At 40.1% G+C, this 17,343-nt stretch overlaps 1 protein-coding gene across 2 annotated transcripts; it reads right to left on the bottom strand.

Annotated features, from left to right (window-relative positions):
- Positions 1-1,635: 1,635 nt before the first annotated feature.
- Positions 1,636-16,764, bottom strand: LOC138214506 (sodium-dependent neutral amino acid transporter B(0)AT1-like). 2 transcript variants are annotated; one of them, XM_069176180.1, is made up of 12 exons: positions 16,566-16,764; positions 15,867-16,007; positions 15,613-15,750; positions 15,350-15,531; positions 15,148-15,258; positions 14,960-15,072; positions 14,682-14,810; positions 13,183-13,339; positions 12,014-12,218; positions 11,738-11,897; positions 10,802-10,964; positions 1,636-1,824 (listed from the first exon to the last, which is right to left on the bottom strand). In XM_069176180.1, the coding sequence occupies exons 1-12, from the start codon at positions 16,762-16,764 to the stop codon at positions 1,636-1,638; spliced, it is 1,887 nt and encodes a 628-aa protein (XP_069032281.1). The 2 variants fall into 2 exon arrangements, with proteins under 2 accessions (XP_069032281.1, XP_069032282.1); XM_069176181.1 differs by lacking the exon at positions 1,636-1,824 and adding an exon at positions 10,380-10,553.
- Positions 16,765-17,343: the final 579 nt, after the last annotated feature.

Here is a 17,343-nt window from a genome sequence, read left to right as displayed (position 1 = left end):
TAAAATTTAATTGGCGTCCAATAAACTTTAAACTGTAAAACAAAGCAAATGTTTTGGCTCACTTTGTTTGACAGAAAGAAGAATAGTTTATCATAACTATCAGGTCATGCCTTTTCACAGTCCTCGAGAAATCAGATTGTTTAATTGCACAATCGAATTTATAGCCTATCATATCAGTGCTTAAATGCACATTGGGTCCATGTTCTGACAGTGATAATCATTTGAGTACTTGTTAAAATGTGACAAAGTTGTAAAGGAGCGGTTCTAAGTTTGTTTGTGTATCATATTTTCTTCCTGGCAGCATTACTGTCATGCAATTCATAGTACATAAACTAAACAGAGTGTTCCTTCCTAATTCAATTATTAACCAAAAAAGGTTTGCGTTGGCATATTCCGACTGAATTTTCAGCAGTCATATACATTTTTTAGAATGGCTATAAAACTATCTGTGCATCACTGTTATAATAAAAATATGTAATATCCTTTTCCTTGTGAAGGTACAGAACGTTTAACCACCAAAACGTTTTTAGTTCAGGTAGTTACATTTGGACAAGTAGAGGAAAGCATTGGTGTGAATTAAAAAATTCATTATGTCATTATGTCGGTGGGCCCTCCCTTTTAGCTGCGTAGCAAAGATGGCGACTGTTGAGTGTGAAAAGTGTCCAGTGCGTCAAACTAAATCTTTAGACCGGTTTGAGTACATTATCTACAGTAGGTACTTATAGTACACTACATGTTTCTGTACTTGTCAGTCTGAATACACTTTTGCACTCAAAATAGTGACAGTTAGTATGTAGGTATGCCATTGTGAACACAACAAATGTTTATATATAAAAAAAAGAAGAAAAACATTTAAAAAAAAATATTGTAAAATCTGTGGAATTGTTTTCTTTCTAAATAGACGCCTTTCTCTTAGGGCAAGTGTCATTTTAACTCTTCACTAAAGAACATGTAGGAACAGTGGTGACAGACAATAGTGAGAAAGATTGTCTTTTCCAAGTATAAATGCATAGAGTTTGAGAACTATGTTTTCTGTTACATTCAGCATGTATACGCATCTCGTGTATAAAAATACTTCCTTCTTGTCTTCACATTAAATAATATGACCATGTTATGTCAAAATAATGGAAAAATAATTTTCATGCAATGAAAATAGACCGGAAAATAGATAGGTAAAAATCCCTGCAAGACACTTTTTGAAAAACTGTGCAAGACAAACAGGTCACTATTGTTTTTAACGATGTTTATTTATTTATTTATTATATTTTGTTACTTTTCAAAACTGCACAGGCTTACCGAGTCAATTCAGATTCAGTTCAACAAACAAGTGGGAATAAAAAGGCAAGCAAGTGTTCTTTAGAGCAGCAAAATAGTTTAGTCAGCTCTTCACAAACAACACAATAATAATTGACAAATTAACAACATTTGTAATACAAGTGAAAAATAAATCAGGTCTACACAACACAATTTTTACAAGCTACAGCAATGGAGATTCCACCATGGAATAAATATTCCTTATTGCAATAGCCTCTTTTTTTGAAAATTTCGAGTGTATATTTGCCACGTCTCTTATTTGATAAAAATACGTTCACACCCCTTAAGCAGCAGGATCCAGCATTATGCTACTTTCCTGTCTTACATGTTGATTTTGGCCGAGATAGTATTGAGCTCAGATTTTGTATTGCTTTTCTTGCAGCAGCATCTTTGGAATATTCTGTACACAGCAAATCCTGGGATCAAAAGACTGGGAACTCCTGCCAGGAGGAAGATAATAAAGTAGACAAAGTTGAGATAGGGTAACTTCTCCAGCACGGGGAAGTTTATCTGTAAACGTGACAAGGAAGAGACATCCAAATTAAAATGTATGTTTATGAATGATGAGTTCTGAATATTTTACAATATTCAAGAAAAAGGCCTACACACTTGCCATCTTACGGCTACTGACAGTATAAAGATTATTAAATGACTTACATCTGGAGTGAAGAGGAACTTAATTCCTTCTACAGAGCCTTTCAGAGTCAGTCCTCTGATGAGGAAGATGGTGAGGACCACGTATGGCAGGGTGGAGGTGACATATACAGCCTGGGGGAAAGGAAAGAGAATTATTATTAATATTATTGATATTATTTTTGTTGTTATTGTTGTTGTCTTCAAAATAACTAGTCTGGTCTCTGGAAGACACAAATAAGTTCAATTAAATGTATGTAATAGAAACTGCACATGCACACAGGTCTTTTCATTTCTTTAACCTTGATTGGATCTCTGGTTGTAGCTGGGCAGAGCTATGTTGGGAAGAAACTATCTCTGTGATTTCATCATTTTCCCAATTTATTGTCTACAATCAACTATCAGTCTATCAAAAGCAGTCACTGGAAACTTTGTGCAGAAACAGTTACATATATTGTAGTAACTAAGGAAATAGAGTCATTCTTGCTATTTTTGTTGTCATCAGGCATGACGATGTAGGCGGAGCAGGGCTGAAAGTTCACTCTTTTGTCAGGACTTTAGATAGCAGAGAAAGAGATTAGCTGATATGGAAAATTAAATGACACATCAAAGCATGATATTTATGAATGGTCATTTTAAAGTCTTTTGTTGACATGTTGTGGCCTCGGCAGAGAGGTGGAGATCATATTCAGCATCTAATCATCTTGTTACGTATGTCATTGAACTTTCTGTATTCTTTCTGTTCGAGCAAAATATTAACGCCTTTAGGTCATTTTCATATTCTCCTGACTATCTCCAGCTCATGTTTTACCTTGACACTAGGGCCACTGAGATTGTTAGGAAATTGCATGAGAACTTTGCATCTTATCTCAGTGTTGCTATGAGGGTTCACGGCATGTTTGAGATAAGACATGTTTTTCTTGGCTACAGTACGGTACCCTGGCTCTGCCTTATTGGTCACAGCTTCAGTGAGGTTTCGAGGCTGTAATACCTCGAAAACTACAGAATGCCAATTAAATTATGCTAAAACTTTCATGTTCCCCAGATTGGTGCAGACCAATGATTTGATCATTTGTGTGGTTTTGTGTTCAATGTTTTGACTATTGACTGATTTGATGGAGACATTCATACTGGGCTTGTGCAAACCAAAACCCAATTTCACTCTGTGGATATATGGGTCTGGGGATGCTCCATAGAGAAACGTTTCCAACGCCTGTTCCAACGTTTCCTTCTACTTGGTGTAGACCTCGGGTTAATTTTAATCAATCAGCTCGCGCTGAAACTGGCTGACATTCTGCCATCACTGTAACTACCTACCGTGTCCAATCTTATTTTATGTCACAGCATGACAAAATTCTTATTCTAGGTGATTTTAACATACACGTCTGCTGCCCGTCTCAGACTCTTGTCAAAGATTTTATGGATACTTTGGAATCTTTTAACCTCACTCAGGCAATACAACAACCCGCACATTGAAAGGGTCACATCCTTGACCTCGTCCTGTATAATGGTCTCAGCCCTGAAAACTTTAAAATTAAGGATATCTGTGTGTCTGATCACAAAGCAGTTTTATTCAATGTGGTTTTATCCCAACCTCCCACAAATCTCAGTTCACCTGCCCGTTGACGGGTTTTTAACTCCATGTCTGCTAGCAAACTCTCAGAGCGTTTTACTGCTGCTTCTTTAACTGCTTTTAATCCACATTCTGATACAGAGGAGCTGGTCTCGCTTTTTAATCACACCTGTCAGACTGTCCTGGACTCTGTTGCCCTCTGCAAGGTCAAAAAGTCAAATAGAACACCACAGCCCTGGCTAAATGAATCCACCCAAGAACTCAAGAGAGACTGTAGGAGAATTTTATGAGATCTGGAAAGATGCAATGAAGAATTATCAAAAGGCAGAGAAAGAAGCAAGAGCTTCCTTCTTCCCCAGTTTAATCTCAGATAATCACTCAAACCCCAGAGTTTTATTCAAGGTCATAGACTCGCTCATAAACCCCTCCCCCTGTCATTTTACTGATGCCTCACAAGAGATGTGTGAGAAGTTTTTAAATTATTTTATTAATAAGGTAAAGGAAATAAGACAACAAATTACCCCCCCCAACCTGTGTTTTACACGCCAGTAGGGACATTCAAAGCTATTTTAGTCATTTTGAACCTGTATCGCTGTCCTTCTTATCCCAAATCATATCTCACATGAAATCAACCACATGCAGCCTTGATTTTATTCCCACTAAATTTCTCAAAGAGGTTATTGGCACTGTAGGGCCCAGTATTTTATTGATTATAAATAGCTCCTTAACAAATAGCAGCTACCCATCAATTTTTAATCATGCTATGGTCCAACCTCTTTTAAAGAAACCCAAGCTTGATCCTTCTGGTTTTTTTTTTTCAATTTTAGGCCAATTTCTAAACTTCCATTTTGTTCAAAGGTTTTAGAAAAAGCGGTTTCAACACAACTCTTAGCTTTTATGAATCATAACAACATCTTTGATAAATTTCAGTCTGGTTTTACAGCACTACATAGCACAGAAACTGCCCTCCTCAAGGTTACTAATGACCTCCGTTTAGCAGCAGACGGGGGGGAGAGCGCAGTTTCAATTCTTTTAGACCTAAGTGCAGCTTTTGACACCGTAGATCACACCATCTTAATCGATCGCCTCAAAACCTGGGTTGGCATCAAGGATGCTGCACTTAGCTGGTTTTATTCTTACCTTTTAGAAAGAACCTACTCGGTCACCATAGGTAGTTACTCATCTTCCACGATACACATTACCTGTGGTGTACCACAAGGTTCAATTTTAGGTCCAATTTTATTTTCTATCTACATGTTCGGCCAAATCCTCCAACAGCACGATGTATCTTTTCATTGCTATGCAGACGACACAGAGATATACCTTCCGCTGAGACCTGGTGACCCAAAGAACCTGGCTGCTGTCTTAAATTGTCTCTCTGACATTAACTGTTGGATGGCTCAAAACTTTCTTCTGCTCAACAACTCAAAATCAGAAGTCATATTGTTCAATTCCCCAAACAATAACACCAGTCTCATTGAGAGTCAACTTGGTCCCATGTCTGCTTATTTAAAACCTGTTGCCAGAAACTTGGGAGTAATGTTTGACTCTCAGTTAAGCTTTGAAACAAAGATGAAAAAAAATAAATGGTCCAGTCCTGCTTCCTTCAATTAAGAACCATCTCCAGAATCAAACCCATACTGTCACACTCTGACCTGGAAAAAGTAATTCATGTACTCATTTTCTCTTGACTCGACTACTGCAACTCCCTCCTTTCTGGCATAAACCAAAAATCTCTCTCCCGCCTCCAAATAGTCCAGAATGCAGCAGCTCGGCTTCTTACTGGTTTTAACAGACGACATCACATTACTCCAGTTCTGGCCTCTCTCCACTGGCTCCCAGTTGATTTTAAGATTTTGTTGATCACTTTTAAGGCCCGCCTGGGTCTGGCCCCGAGCTACATTATTGAAATGTTAGCCCCATATGAGCCAACTCGCAGCCTTAGATCCTCCGGTGGGGTCCTTCTGGCCGTTCCAAAGTCGAGACTTAAATCAAAAGGTGACCATGCTTTTGCCATCAGGGCCCCTTGACTTTGGAAAGACCTACCTGAGGAGATAAGGCTTGCAGAATCATTAACTTCTATGTCCTTTTATGCAGTTCTTTTGTTCCCCTGTTTTTGTTTGTTCATTTTATTCATTTATTTATTTGTTTGTTTTCTATTCCATTTGCTTGTTTTGGTTATTTGTTTGGTTTTCTTGTATTCATTACCTTTATGGTATGGTCTTTTTTGCCTCCTGTTTTTTAAATGTTTACCGGTATTGACGTTATGTATGACTATGCTTTGCTTCTCTGTAGAGCACTTTGTAAACTCTTTTTTTAAAGGTGCTATATAAATAAAGTTATTATTATTATTATTATTAGCATAAGAGATCATCCCACTGGACTTCAGTTCTACTCCTGCTGTAGTCAGATTGTTATTGTACATCAGCTGGCTGGTACAGGATGTCTCCCTCCACCCACAAGTGCAACTTTCCTGGAAGCAAGATCCTCCAAAGCAGCGCTGCATCGCTATTAAAATTTCCTACTGAGGAAGAAAGGAAAAAGAGGTGGATTGATTTTGTCAAGAGCCACACTGATGGAGAGCTTCGCATCAACAACAACAACAGCCACCTGTGCAGTGACCATTTCACGGCGGATTGTTTCACCAACTCACGGCCGTTCATCTCCCGGTCGCACCTGCACTGTCCCCCACCTGCCGCCAGCAGTTCACCACTCAGCGTAAGTTCTGTGTGCTTGTTATAATTATACTAGATAACTTTTCCACAGTAACTCCGCTATATTTAGTCCGCGGTGCAAACCGCTAACGTGATTTTACTCGGTGCAGAATAACTTTATTTTCATGAAATGGGAGCTAATGTGCTAATTGGCTTCCAATGAGCTCGTATCAGAGTTCAGAGGAAAATGATCGGAGTACCGCGGATTGTTTTATGCGTGTCCATCTAGCTACGATAAGGAACTATAGTATGCAGTGGTGTGAAAAAGTGTTTGCCCCCTTTCTGATTTACAATTTTTTTTTGCATGTCTGTCACACTTAAATGTTTCAGATCATCAAACAAATTTAAATATCAGTCAAAGATAACACAAGTAAACACAAAATGCAGTTTTTAAATGGTTTTTTATTATTAAGGGAGAAAAAAAATCCAAACCCACATGGTCCTGTGTGAAAAAGTGAAAAGAAAGGGACAGAAACAGGAAGAAAGACTGAGATTGAGTGTCGGTGAGAGAGAGAGTGACAGTGACTACTGTGTAAAGGGAATCGCCACACATTCCCAATCCCAATGCAGAAGCCGACGCAGGTTAAGATGTACTGGGTTTTGTTGTCCCACTTTGGCCTGTCCCCAAACTCCTCCTTTTCCATCCTCTCCAAGTCATCATAGTTAGGGATCCGGAGATCCAGTCCTGGGTTAGGAAGTACCAGTCTCATGGCAACTCCAGGAACAGGGTTGTTACCGTTTTGCTGTTGGAAGTCAAAGTAAGGGCTTACGGTAAGCACCTGGCAAAGCTGAAACAGTTTTATGATCTTACATTTTATCTCGTTCTGTTAATGGATTAGCAAATGATTGCTCCGCCCTCCTTTTTTTTTTTTTTTTTTTTTTTTTTTTTTACCGTCAATCACCTTCATCAAACATTAAACATAAAACACTGGCACGTTGTCATACATTGAGCTCTTGCATTTGAATCCACTCGTCTAACGTCTGCGTCACGTGTAGCCCCTACTTTATAACCATTATCTGTGCAGTAGTCATGCTATTATCTGGCCCTGGAGCTGACTATGGTATAGGTAACCTTTACAGGCTATTTTGAGATGCAGCCACTGATGATGAAAATGACAACAGAGTCCTCCTCGCAGTTGTTGCTCCAACAATATTATGAAGTAGGATCATATGATGAGAAATGGCTAGTTATGGCTTACTGTGTGGTTGGGGTAACTATTTCACTGAGTAGACTTTTACTTGGAGCACGAGATCAGACTTCTAAGGAGACCAAGAAAAACCTTTGTACCTGCTGACAAAACATGCCATTGGGTTCACAGAGAACTGAAGGTAGGATGACGTCTTTTTAGAGCAAAGTTCCGATTAAGTTACAACTTAACTTAATCGGACTTACTCTGTCTTCCTCTCTTGATTTTCTCTGTCCTCTTACGTTAGGACAGGTCCACAAGTCCTCCCCTGCTCCGTGGTTGTCTGACTCGGTGCGTGCCGAGAGAGCCACTATGAGAGCGGCAGAAAGGAAATGGAGAAAATCTAACCACCCTGACGACCTGCTCACCTATCAATCTCTCCTCTCCTCTGCCTCTATTTCTGCAGCCAAAAGCTCTTTCTACCTAACCAGAATTCAATCCTCATTTTCCAATCCCAAAAAGCTCTTCTCCATCTTTTCCAACCTCCTTGACCCTTTCACTCCCCCTCCTCCCTCCACCCTTCTACCAAGCCACTTGATCAACTATTTTACTAAAAAGATAGATGACATACGCTCCTCATTTTCAAACCCAGCTTCTGTAACTACATTTCCATCAACTTCATCTTTATCCCCTTCGCTTTCCTCTTTCACCCCCCTGTCTCCCAATCAAGTTCTCACCTTGGTAACCTCTGCCCCCCCAACCACCTGCCCTCTTGACCCCATCCCATCTCACATTCTCCAGTCCATTGCTCCAGACCTTCTTCCTTTTCTCACCCATCTCATCAACACTTATCTGTCAACTGGCTGTTTCCCGAACTCTCTGAAGGAGGCGAGAGTGAACCCTCTCCTGAAGAAACCCACCCTCAACCCGGCTGAAGTAAACAACTATAGACCCGTCTCTCTTCTTCCCTTTCTTTCCAAAACTCTCGAACGAGCTATCTTCAATCAACTCTCCTCCTATCTCCACCATAATAACCTTCTTGACCCTCACCAGTCTGGTTTCAACAGGCCCCTCAACAGAGATGGCCCTCCTTGCTGTCTCTGAGCAGCTTCACACTGCTGGAGCAGCCTCTCTCTCCTCTGTCCTGATCCTTCTTGACCTTTCTGCTGCATTTGACACAGTGAACCACCAGATCCTTATTTCCTCCCTTCAGGACCTCGGTGTCTCAGGCTCTGCTCTCTCCCTGTTCTCATCCTACCTCAACGACCGCACCTACCGGGTAACTTGGAGAGGATCTGTGTCTGAACCTTGTCCTCTCACTACTGGTGTCCCTCAAGGCTCAGTCCTAGGTCCCCACCTCTTCTCTCTGTACACCAACTCTCTCGGCTCTGTCATTCATTCGCATGGCTTTTCCTACCATAACTATGCTGATGACACCCAACTAATTCTTTCTTTTCCCCGATCTGAATCACAGGTAGCAGCACGAATCTCTGCCTGCCTGTCTGACATCTCTCAGTGGATGTCCTCACACCACCTGAAAATCAACCTCGACAAGACTGAACTGCTCTTCCTTCCAGGGAAAGACTCTCCCACCCTCGACCTGACTACTACCTTGGACAACTCGTTGTTAGCCCCAACCCTGACTGCTAGGAACCTCGGCGTGACACTCGACAGTCAACTCTTCCTCACTGCCAACATCACTACAACAACACGTTCCTGGAGATAAATGCTGCACAACATCAGGAGAATACGTCCTCTTCTCACTCAGAAGGCGGCGCAGGTTCTGGTCCAGGTTCTGGTCCAGGCTCTGGTCATCTCACGCCTAGACTACTGTAACTCCCTCCTGGCAGGTCTACCTGTTAGTGCCATCCGACCTCTGCAGCTCATCCAGAATGCCGCAGCTTGATTGGTCTTTAACCTCCCGAAATTCACTCCCACTACTCCGCTCCTTTCACTGGTTACCAGTAACTGCCCGCATCCGTTTCAAAACATTGGTACTTGCGTACCGTGCTGCGAACAGATCGGGTCCAGTCTACATCCAGGACATGGTCCAACCTTACATCCCAGCCCGCTCCCTCCGCTCTGCTTCTACCAATTGGCTTGTCGCTCCCTCACTGCGAGCGAAACACTCTACAAAATCACGACTGTTTGCTATCCTGGCTCCTAAATGGTGGAAAGAGCTCCCCACCGACATCAGGACAGCGGAAACTCTGTACATCTTCCACCGCAAACTAAAAACACACCTCTTCCGACTTTACCTTGAATAGGTAGCACTTTAGTAGCGCTTAAAATGGCAGTTACTTGTAAAACTTTGTAGTTTGGCTTTCTTTAAGAAAATTGTATTTTCTTGTTTCTTGTTGTTCTGGGTTTGTACCCTCATGGTTGAAATGCACTTATTGTAAGTCGCTTTGGATAAAAGCGTCAGCTAAATGAAATGTAATGTAATGTAATCTGTCCTATCACATGAAGGGTATTTTTTCTGCTCCTTCAAGTGTGTTGTGCTGCATCTGTTTTACTTGACCTGACTACAACTCTGTGTTTTGTCAGTATAAAGTCTCCCGCTTTTGGTTTATTTGCCACACTACATCTTCTGCTTGTCGAAACATTTGTACTGCAGTTATTATGTCCCACACACATTGTACTAACTTATCAAATAAATTATTGTGATAAAAAACCTTTAATCTCCTTTCTGTAAAGTGACAGGGGAAACATTTTATTTCAGAGACAGAAACAATTTCAACAACAAAGTTATATACACTCTGTTTACAAAATATGATTCTCCCATATTAACTGGATAAGCATATCCAAAACATGTATGAATGGGAAACAAAATTTAGCAGAAATGCGAGTACTTTACTGAAGCGCATCAATAAAACAACACTATTGTCCTTTAAAAACCCATGCATGTATATAAATAGACAAAACATTAGGATTAAAAACATGCTAATCTATTTTAACACTACCCAGTAAATAATCTTGCATTCAGCTTTATTGTAAAATGGATGACTTTAAAACAGTTTAGGAGGTTTGGCTAATTCTTTCTCTGGGTACCCCTTTTTTCTTGCAGCAAACAAAGACCAGCCGACACAATGCATACAACGGTGCTGCCAGACTGGGCACTCCTGCCAAAACAAAGATGACAGCGTTGATCCATGAAGGGTACGGTACTGATGCCAGAGATGGAAACACCTCCTGTAAACCACAAAACGGTATGATTAATGGATTAGCGCTAAGTGATGGCATTGCAAACTTTGATGAGGTATGGTTAAATACTGCCTATTATATTCTGCACCAGAGACATAGCTTTTACATAAAAACAGTTGGTATGTCATAATATTTGCATATATGTAAAGAAAAAACAGTGGATTGAAAGAAATCATAACAAGGGGATGCTCAAGCTGGCTCCATATATAAGCAAATCACAGAGATTAAGAGCTTACAGATTTGGGGTCCCATACTAAATATGTGAGCTCTTGTTGGGCTTGAGTAACCAGGTACAAAATTAAGATGACCAGAATGATTAGAGGACTGATGAACCTCCACGAAAGCTGCCAGAAGATGGAAGGTTTATGCCCAACCATGAACTTTATGTCCTCATTGAGCCTGCAACACAAGAGAATTTTGAATGTGTTTAAATAAATTGCCCTTCTCAAAAACGGGTACATCTTGATTCTGCAATTGCTGTATGTATGATAATTTTGCAACAAATATCAAGATGTAAAGCAAACACAAACTAGCATTACTGCCTAGAGATTGTTTACCTCCGGCACACGCTAACACACGAATAAAACTGATTGACAGACAAAGTTTCAAATACGGATGTTTTAAAACGTAAATGCTTTCCAAGATTTTGTCATGATTAGTGTAGACATTTTTTAGTTATGCCACAAATGTGTTTTGTCTGATCACAGAGACCTTTGACCACCAAAATCTACTCAGTTCATTGTTGAGTGTAAATTGGCACCATATTTGAAGAAGTTTCCTCAAGGCATTCCTGAGATATCGCCTTCATAATAGAGGATTGATGTGAGGTCACGGTTACCTTGACCTTTGAACTATGACCACCAAAATCTACACAGTTCATCCTTGAATGAAAGTTCATTCTAAATTTGAAGACATTTCCTCAAGGTGTTACTGAGGTATTGTCTTCATTAAAATGGGACAAACATGAGATCACAGTGACCTTTGACCCCTAACTTCTAATCAATTTATCTTTGCAACCAAGTGAACATTTGTGCTAAATTTGAAAAAGTCTCTTGAAGTGTTCTTAAGAAATTGTATTGTACAGAATCGGATGTACGAAGATCAGGAAAACATAAATCCTATAGCTACGGTCATCACAATGTGTTGCTTAAATGCTTAGAGTAAACACTAACCTGTCTATGCCATAGATATAAACAACAGCAATCATCTCAACCAATCCAATGGTCAGTGCTGGAATAGATCCAGCAAAACTGTCAAAGAGAGTTACCCAATAAATTCCTGAATGCTGCGCAAACAGGAAGGAGATGATGAAGCAAACGAAACATGTAACTCCTGAAACACACGTGCACAAGAACAAGGGAGCTTGTGTTAAAACACAATCCAGAGACAAGAGATGTATAATTCAGAGGTGAAAAGATGATTAAGCAGATTTTTTAAAACTGAGTTACCAGTCATTGCCTCGTGGGGCCAATTTTTAGGGAATACATTCAAATCTTTCAAGGGGACCACCACTCCTTCAATGGTGCCAAACAAAGATGAGATTCCCAAGCAGAGAAGCATGATGAAAAAGAGGACAGACCAGATTGGGGAACCAGGCATCTTGGTGATGGCCTCTGTGAAGACGATGAAAGCCAGACCTGTTCCCTCCACTCCCTGAACAAACAGCACAGATGAGAGTAAAAAACAATGATAGCGTAGGAATCTCAATGATCTACATCACAACAGTCACCTCACCTATTTGCGGTTACATGATTGACCAATAAAGCTAATCAAGAACAGACAATGTTTCAAATATGGATGGACAATCACCAGTTTCAAGATGGACACTAAAGATTGGCATCACCAATTCGGTAACCGACCAAATGTGAAATATGGTCACAATCTCTCCTTCAGTTCCTGAGTTATGGTGTTGACAGGAAAGGGTTTTTGCAGAACTTTATGATGTAATTGTGAAGTTGACATTTGACCTTGATATATATCAAATGTCACTTCACCATTTTATCCTATAAATAATTTGTTAAATTTTGTCACATTTTGCAAAATAATTATTGAGTCATGCCACAGATGGCGAGATCAGTGACCTTTGACCTTCATCCACCAAAACCTTAACAGTTCACCCTTGAGGTTAATTAAAGTTTTTGCCAAATTTGAAGAATTTCGCTTAATGTTTTCCTGAGATATCACTTTCAAGAGAATGGACATGAGCTCACAGAAACCTTTAACCATTCAAATCGAACCAATTCATCCTTGTGACCAAGTGAGCATTTGTGCCCATTTTGAAGAAATTCCCTTCAGGTATTTCCTGAGATGTTGGGTTCAAGGCAATTTGTTGACATGAGCTCATAGCTACCTCTGACCATGTACATCTAACTAATTCATCCTTGGGACCAAGTAAACGTAATCTAACCCATTTATCCTTTGGATCAAGTGAATGTTTGTGCCAATTTTGAATACATTCCCTCGAGGTGTTCTTGAGATATCTTGTTCACAAGAATGGAACAGACAGACAGCCACAAGGACAAAAAGACAACTTTGTGTCTCCGCCATATCTGGAGACACATGGCTTAAAAACAACAGTAATAGGGGAATCTTGATAGATATTCATCACAACAGTCACCTCACTGAGAAGTCTCTGCATGTCACAGGTTCTGATGTCCAGTCCAGGAATAATATCAGGATAGGAGCTGTTCAGATGAGTAAAAGCTGCATCGTAGTTGTTAATGGTGATGCTGTCCTCAGGAAGATCAAATGCATTTGATAATCTCATGATGTTTCTAGGGAGAAAATATGTGAGATCAGAGACTTTGGATTACTGCAACCTCGTTAAAGGATCGGTTTAGAGTCAATCTTTTTCCAGCTGATTTTAATGCAACATTCACATATAACAATATATAGACTAAAAGTTACAAGTTACTAAGATCATTCCTCCTATTTATGCTCACTCAGTTTCGCTTTGAGATAATTATTTGTGTTAATCATGCTACTAGGATCACAGTGACAATGCCAGACACAGAGTAAAGGCGGATGTGAAGACACTTGGTCACAAACTGAAGTACTGTGCGAGCTGAAATTTTGACATTTCAGTCCTCACCAAAGTTGTGGACTCTACATTTACCCTCCTAATATGGCTAAAAAGACTCTAACCTTAGTAAACACTCTACAAAGTAACTCTTTCAACATATATTCGAAGGGCAATCACAAAGTTCAGAGACTGCTTCTGTAGCGCACCTTGATGTGCTCAGAGCAGGGTGAAGCTATAACTTTCGTAAGTATTCCAGGCTACATTGATTGATCAGCACCTGAGTTAAAAATTTGTTTTTATGACCAGTGATATGTGTGCATTTGCAATGTCACCATTGACTTCAAATTTGAGAAGAGAGAGCACAGCAAATCATGCGTCACATTTTTGGGGAAAAGAAAGAAGTTGCAGGGAGTCAAATCCAGTGAGCAGGGGAGGTGGGGAGTGGCAATTGTGTTGTTGGGGGTGAGAAACTTGTGATCGGGTGCATTGTCAAGTTGGAAGAACCAAAGTGCCATCGCGTCATGGTTCGAGTCATTTGCACCTAATGTTTTCCTTAAGATCCCTCGTAAGATCACAGGTAAAGTTGACATTGGCAGTCTGGCCTTGGGGGATAAATTCATTTTATGCAACCCCTCACATGTCAAAGGAAACCAGCCTGGTTGCACTGCTGACATGATGTGCCTTTTTGTCCTTGTGCAGCCATGTGTGCCTCCTTGAAATGTAAATGCCATTTAGGTTAGGTTAGGTAGTTACTTTATTAATCCCCGAGGGGAATTTTTTTTCGCTACAGCAGCATACAGAAGCAATAAGATAATAATAGAATAATAGAAAAGCAATTTAAAACTGCCATGAGTTTTTGGAAGTATTTCAGTGGTCTTTGTTGCTGATTTCCCGAGTTAGCCACACAAATTGATATGTGCTCTCTGTTCAAGTCCACTGTGTTATCACAAATGCTCACAACTTAAGTAAGACAAATGTTTAAAACTTCTGTACTCATTTTTTTTTTTTAATCCACTAATTGTGGTACCATACAGTATAAAATTACAAAACAATATGCTACACTTTTTCAAAACCTTGAAATGAAATGTACTCACTCACTGATACAGGTGTCGAATTTCTCAGTGGCCCTAAAGCCAATAATGGTGTAGGTGACTGCGGCAGCATAAATTGAGGTGAGGCCAGTTACAACAGTCAACATCAAGACGTCTTGCACACAGTTGTTGCTTGGAGAAAAGAAATACATTAATACATATCAACAAATAGATAAAGAGTTTGATTCTTTGAACTCTGTTTTTGCAATGAAAATGTGTAAAATGACAGCTAAATATGCTAATGAAGAAAACTATGGGTACTCTCAATGTCGGTCCCTTACTGAACAGGGTTGTAGCTTGAGAAGGAAATGAGGCCTCCCCATGCCAAACCAAAAGAAAAAAAGACCTGGGCACCTGCATCCAGCCAAGTTGTTGTTTTAATCAACTCGTCCACCTGAAAGGGTGAAGCACACACTGTGATGGAGATTTGAACTATGATATATGACTTTTTATTTCTCATGAAACATACGTCTGGTGTGAAGAGGAACTTTATTCCACTCAGGGAACCTTTAAGAGTCAGTCCTCGGATCAGGAAGATGGCCAGCACTATGTACGGCAGGATGGAGGTGACGTACACTGCCTGAGACCAATCAGAAGATACAATTAAATGTGAAATAACACTCTTAGCCATGATTGAGTCATGCTTAGTGTTTGATGCAGGTTTAATCAACCTTTCCTGATGTACCAATCCCCCGAATGCAGCAGATACAGAGGACCATCCAGGCCGCTAACAGACAGACTACAATGGGCCAGTGGATTCCTCCAGAGTCAGCAATAGAGGTCGAACTGTTCAGAGTCACTCGATAAAAGTAATAATCCACGGTGGAGCTCCTTTCACACTCGGATACAAATCCTGAAAAAAGTATCAAACAATTAGTTGTTTTGAGTAGAGTGATTAATGTGTTTGAGTATTTATGACTGTATTTTCCAATACCTGTCCTGTTTTCATTGAGTGGACACTGGGTCCAGGGCAGTGGGTCTTGAAATGAATTGAAGAGATACCACATGATCCAGGCTATTAAGGTGTTGTAGTAAAGTAGAATCAGCAAAGACATCAGCATGGAGGCGATAGCTGAAGGAAAGCATCATTAAATGGCATCACAAGGAGACAGATGTTGATGAACAGCTTTGTGTTACTCTGGTGCCAAAGGTTATTTTACGTCTGTTTTCATGGAGTTTATTACTTACCAACACCAGTCAGATAAGGGTTGATGGACCGCCACACTCCCACGCTGCCTTTCCTTAGACGTTGGCCAATTGCAAACTCTAGCAGCAGGAGAGGCATTCCTTCAATCACCAGCAGGATCACGTAGGGAATCAAAAAGGCACCTGGAAAATGTTGAATGATCAGTAGTGCAATCTGATCTTTTTTAACATCCCAAAGTTTTAATTGCTCCAGCAGGTAAATAAAGTTTAGGTGTGGAACGTAATCTTTAGTCTGAGCTTTAAAACAGTCTGCGAGTATTGCACTCCTGCTCTGCTATGTTTTGTTGATGCAGGTAGTTGTTAGGTAGAGTTCAGTGGGTTATGTGTGCCTATCTTTGACATCTGTCTTAGGCCCCTAAGTACATATGCAAAGTGAATATGGTTTACTGATACTGTGCTCATCTACTGTTTACTTGTGTACGTTTTATTAAAATTTGTGCATATGATTTTTTAAATTCCTTTAATACAATGTGGCTTCCCGGATTCACAAACATTACAATTTTCTGACTTGTTACAGCTTGCAGGCTCTGTTGAACCACTGCTGCAGGTGTTCAAACAACAGCACTACCTAAAAGTCATACGTAACAACTTCCTGGTAAATTCTGCCAACCATGTAACTATTTTTCTTAATCACCGAAGATAGGATTAATAGGTTCCTTTCCCAGTTTGATCTGAGCTTACCTCCTCCATGACTTTGACACAAGTAAGGGAATCGCCACACATTGCTAATCCCAATGCAGTAACCGATGCAAGTTAAGATGTACTGGGTTTTGTTGTCCCACTTTGGCCTGTCCCCAAGTTCCTCCTTTTCCATCCTCTTCAGGTCCTCAAAGTTAGGGATCCGGAGATCCAATCCTGGGTTACTAAGTACTAGTCTCATGGTAACTCCACTGAAACAGGGATGTTACAATGTAATTTTCAGAAGTCTGAGTGAGACTTAATATAAACACTTGTCATGGTTGAATCAAGTTTATTATCTATGATGACTATGTTTATAGTTATGATGATTTTATCTAGTTGAGTGAATAGATTAGCAAAGTGCACACTCTGCACTTATATTTTATGTCAGCAATCGATTTGGTCAAACATTAGACATAACACCAGTATTACCACCTTGTGGGTGTATGCCTCCACCAAACAGTCAAGTCAAAGTTTACATCCATGTCTGTCCAGACTCACACGATACATGTACTGAAGAAAGTACAAAATGCTTAAAAAATGGATGTTGGTGCAAATAAACAAATTCTAAAATGTAGATGCTTCACAGATATCTTCATCACAAAACATCTTTACAATAACCAGAGTTTTAAGTATAGAGTTCACAAAAATTGGACAGATGTCAGGTCACATTGACCTTGACCTTTGACCACCAAAATCTCATAAATGCATGCTTTAGTCCAAGGGAATGTTTGTGCCACATTTGAAGAAATTCCCTCAAGGTATTCTTGAGATATTGTCT

This window comes from Embiotoca jacksoni, unplaced genomic scaffold (genome assembly GCF_022577435.1).
Source record: "Embiotoca jacksoni isolate LCO1_2020_lvr unplaced genomic scaffold, fEmbJac1.0.p SCAF_7, whole genome shotgun sequence".
Lineage (NCBI taxonomy): Eukaryota > Metazoa > Chordata > Actinopteri > Embiotocidae > Embiotoca > Embiotoca jacksoni.
This window is presented reverse-complemented; position numbering and strand designations above follow the sequence as displayed.

Bases quoted from the DNA above. Each gene is read 5' to 3' on its own strand.
- LOC138214506 (XM_069176180.1), bottom strand. From the start codon at position 16,764: ATGAGACTAGTACTTAGTAACCCAGGATTGGATCTCCGGATCCCTAAC. The intron at 14,811-14,959 runs GTAAGGGACCGA...CTTTTCTCCAAG, and splicing joins TCAAGCTACAACCCTGTTCA to CAACAACTGTGTGCAAGACG. The intron at 13,340-14,681 runs GTGAGTACATTT...TTTTCTCCCTAG, and splicing joins TTCGACACCTGTATCAGTGA to AAACATCATGAGATTATCAA.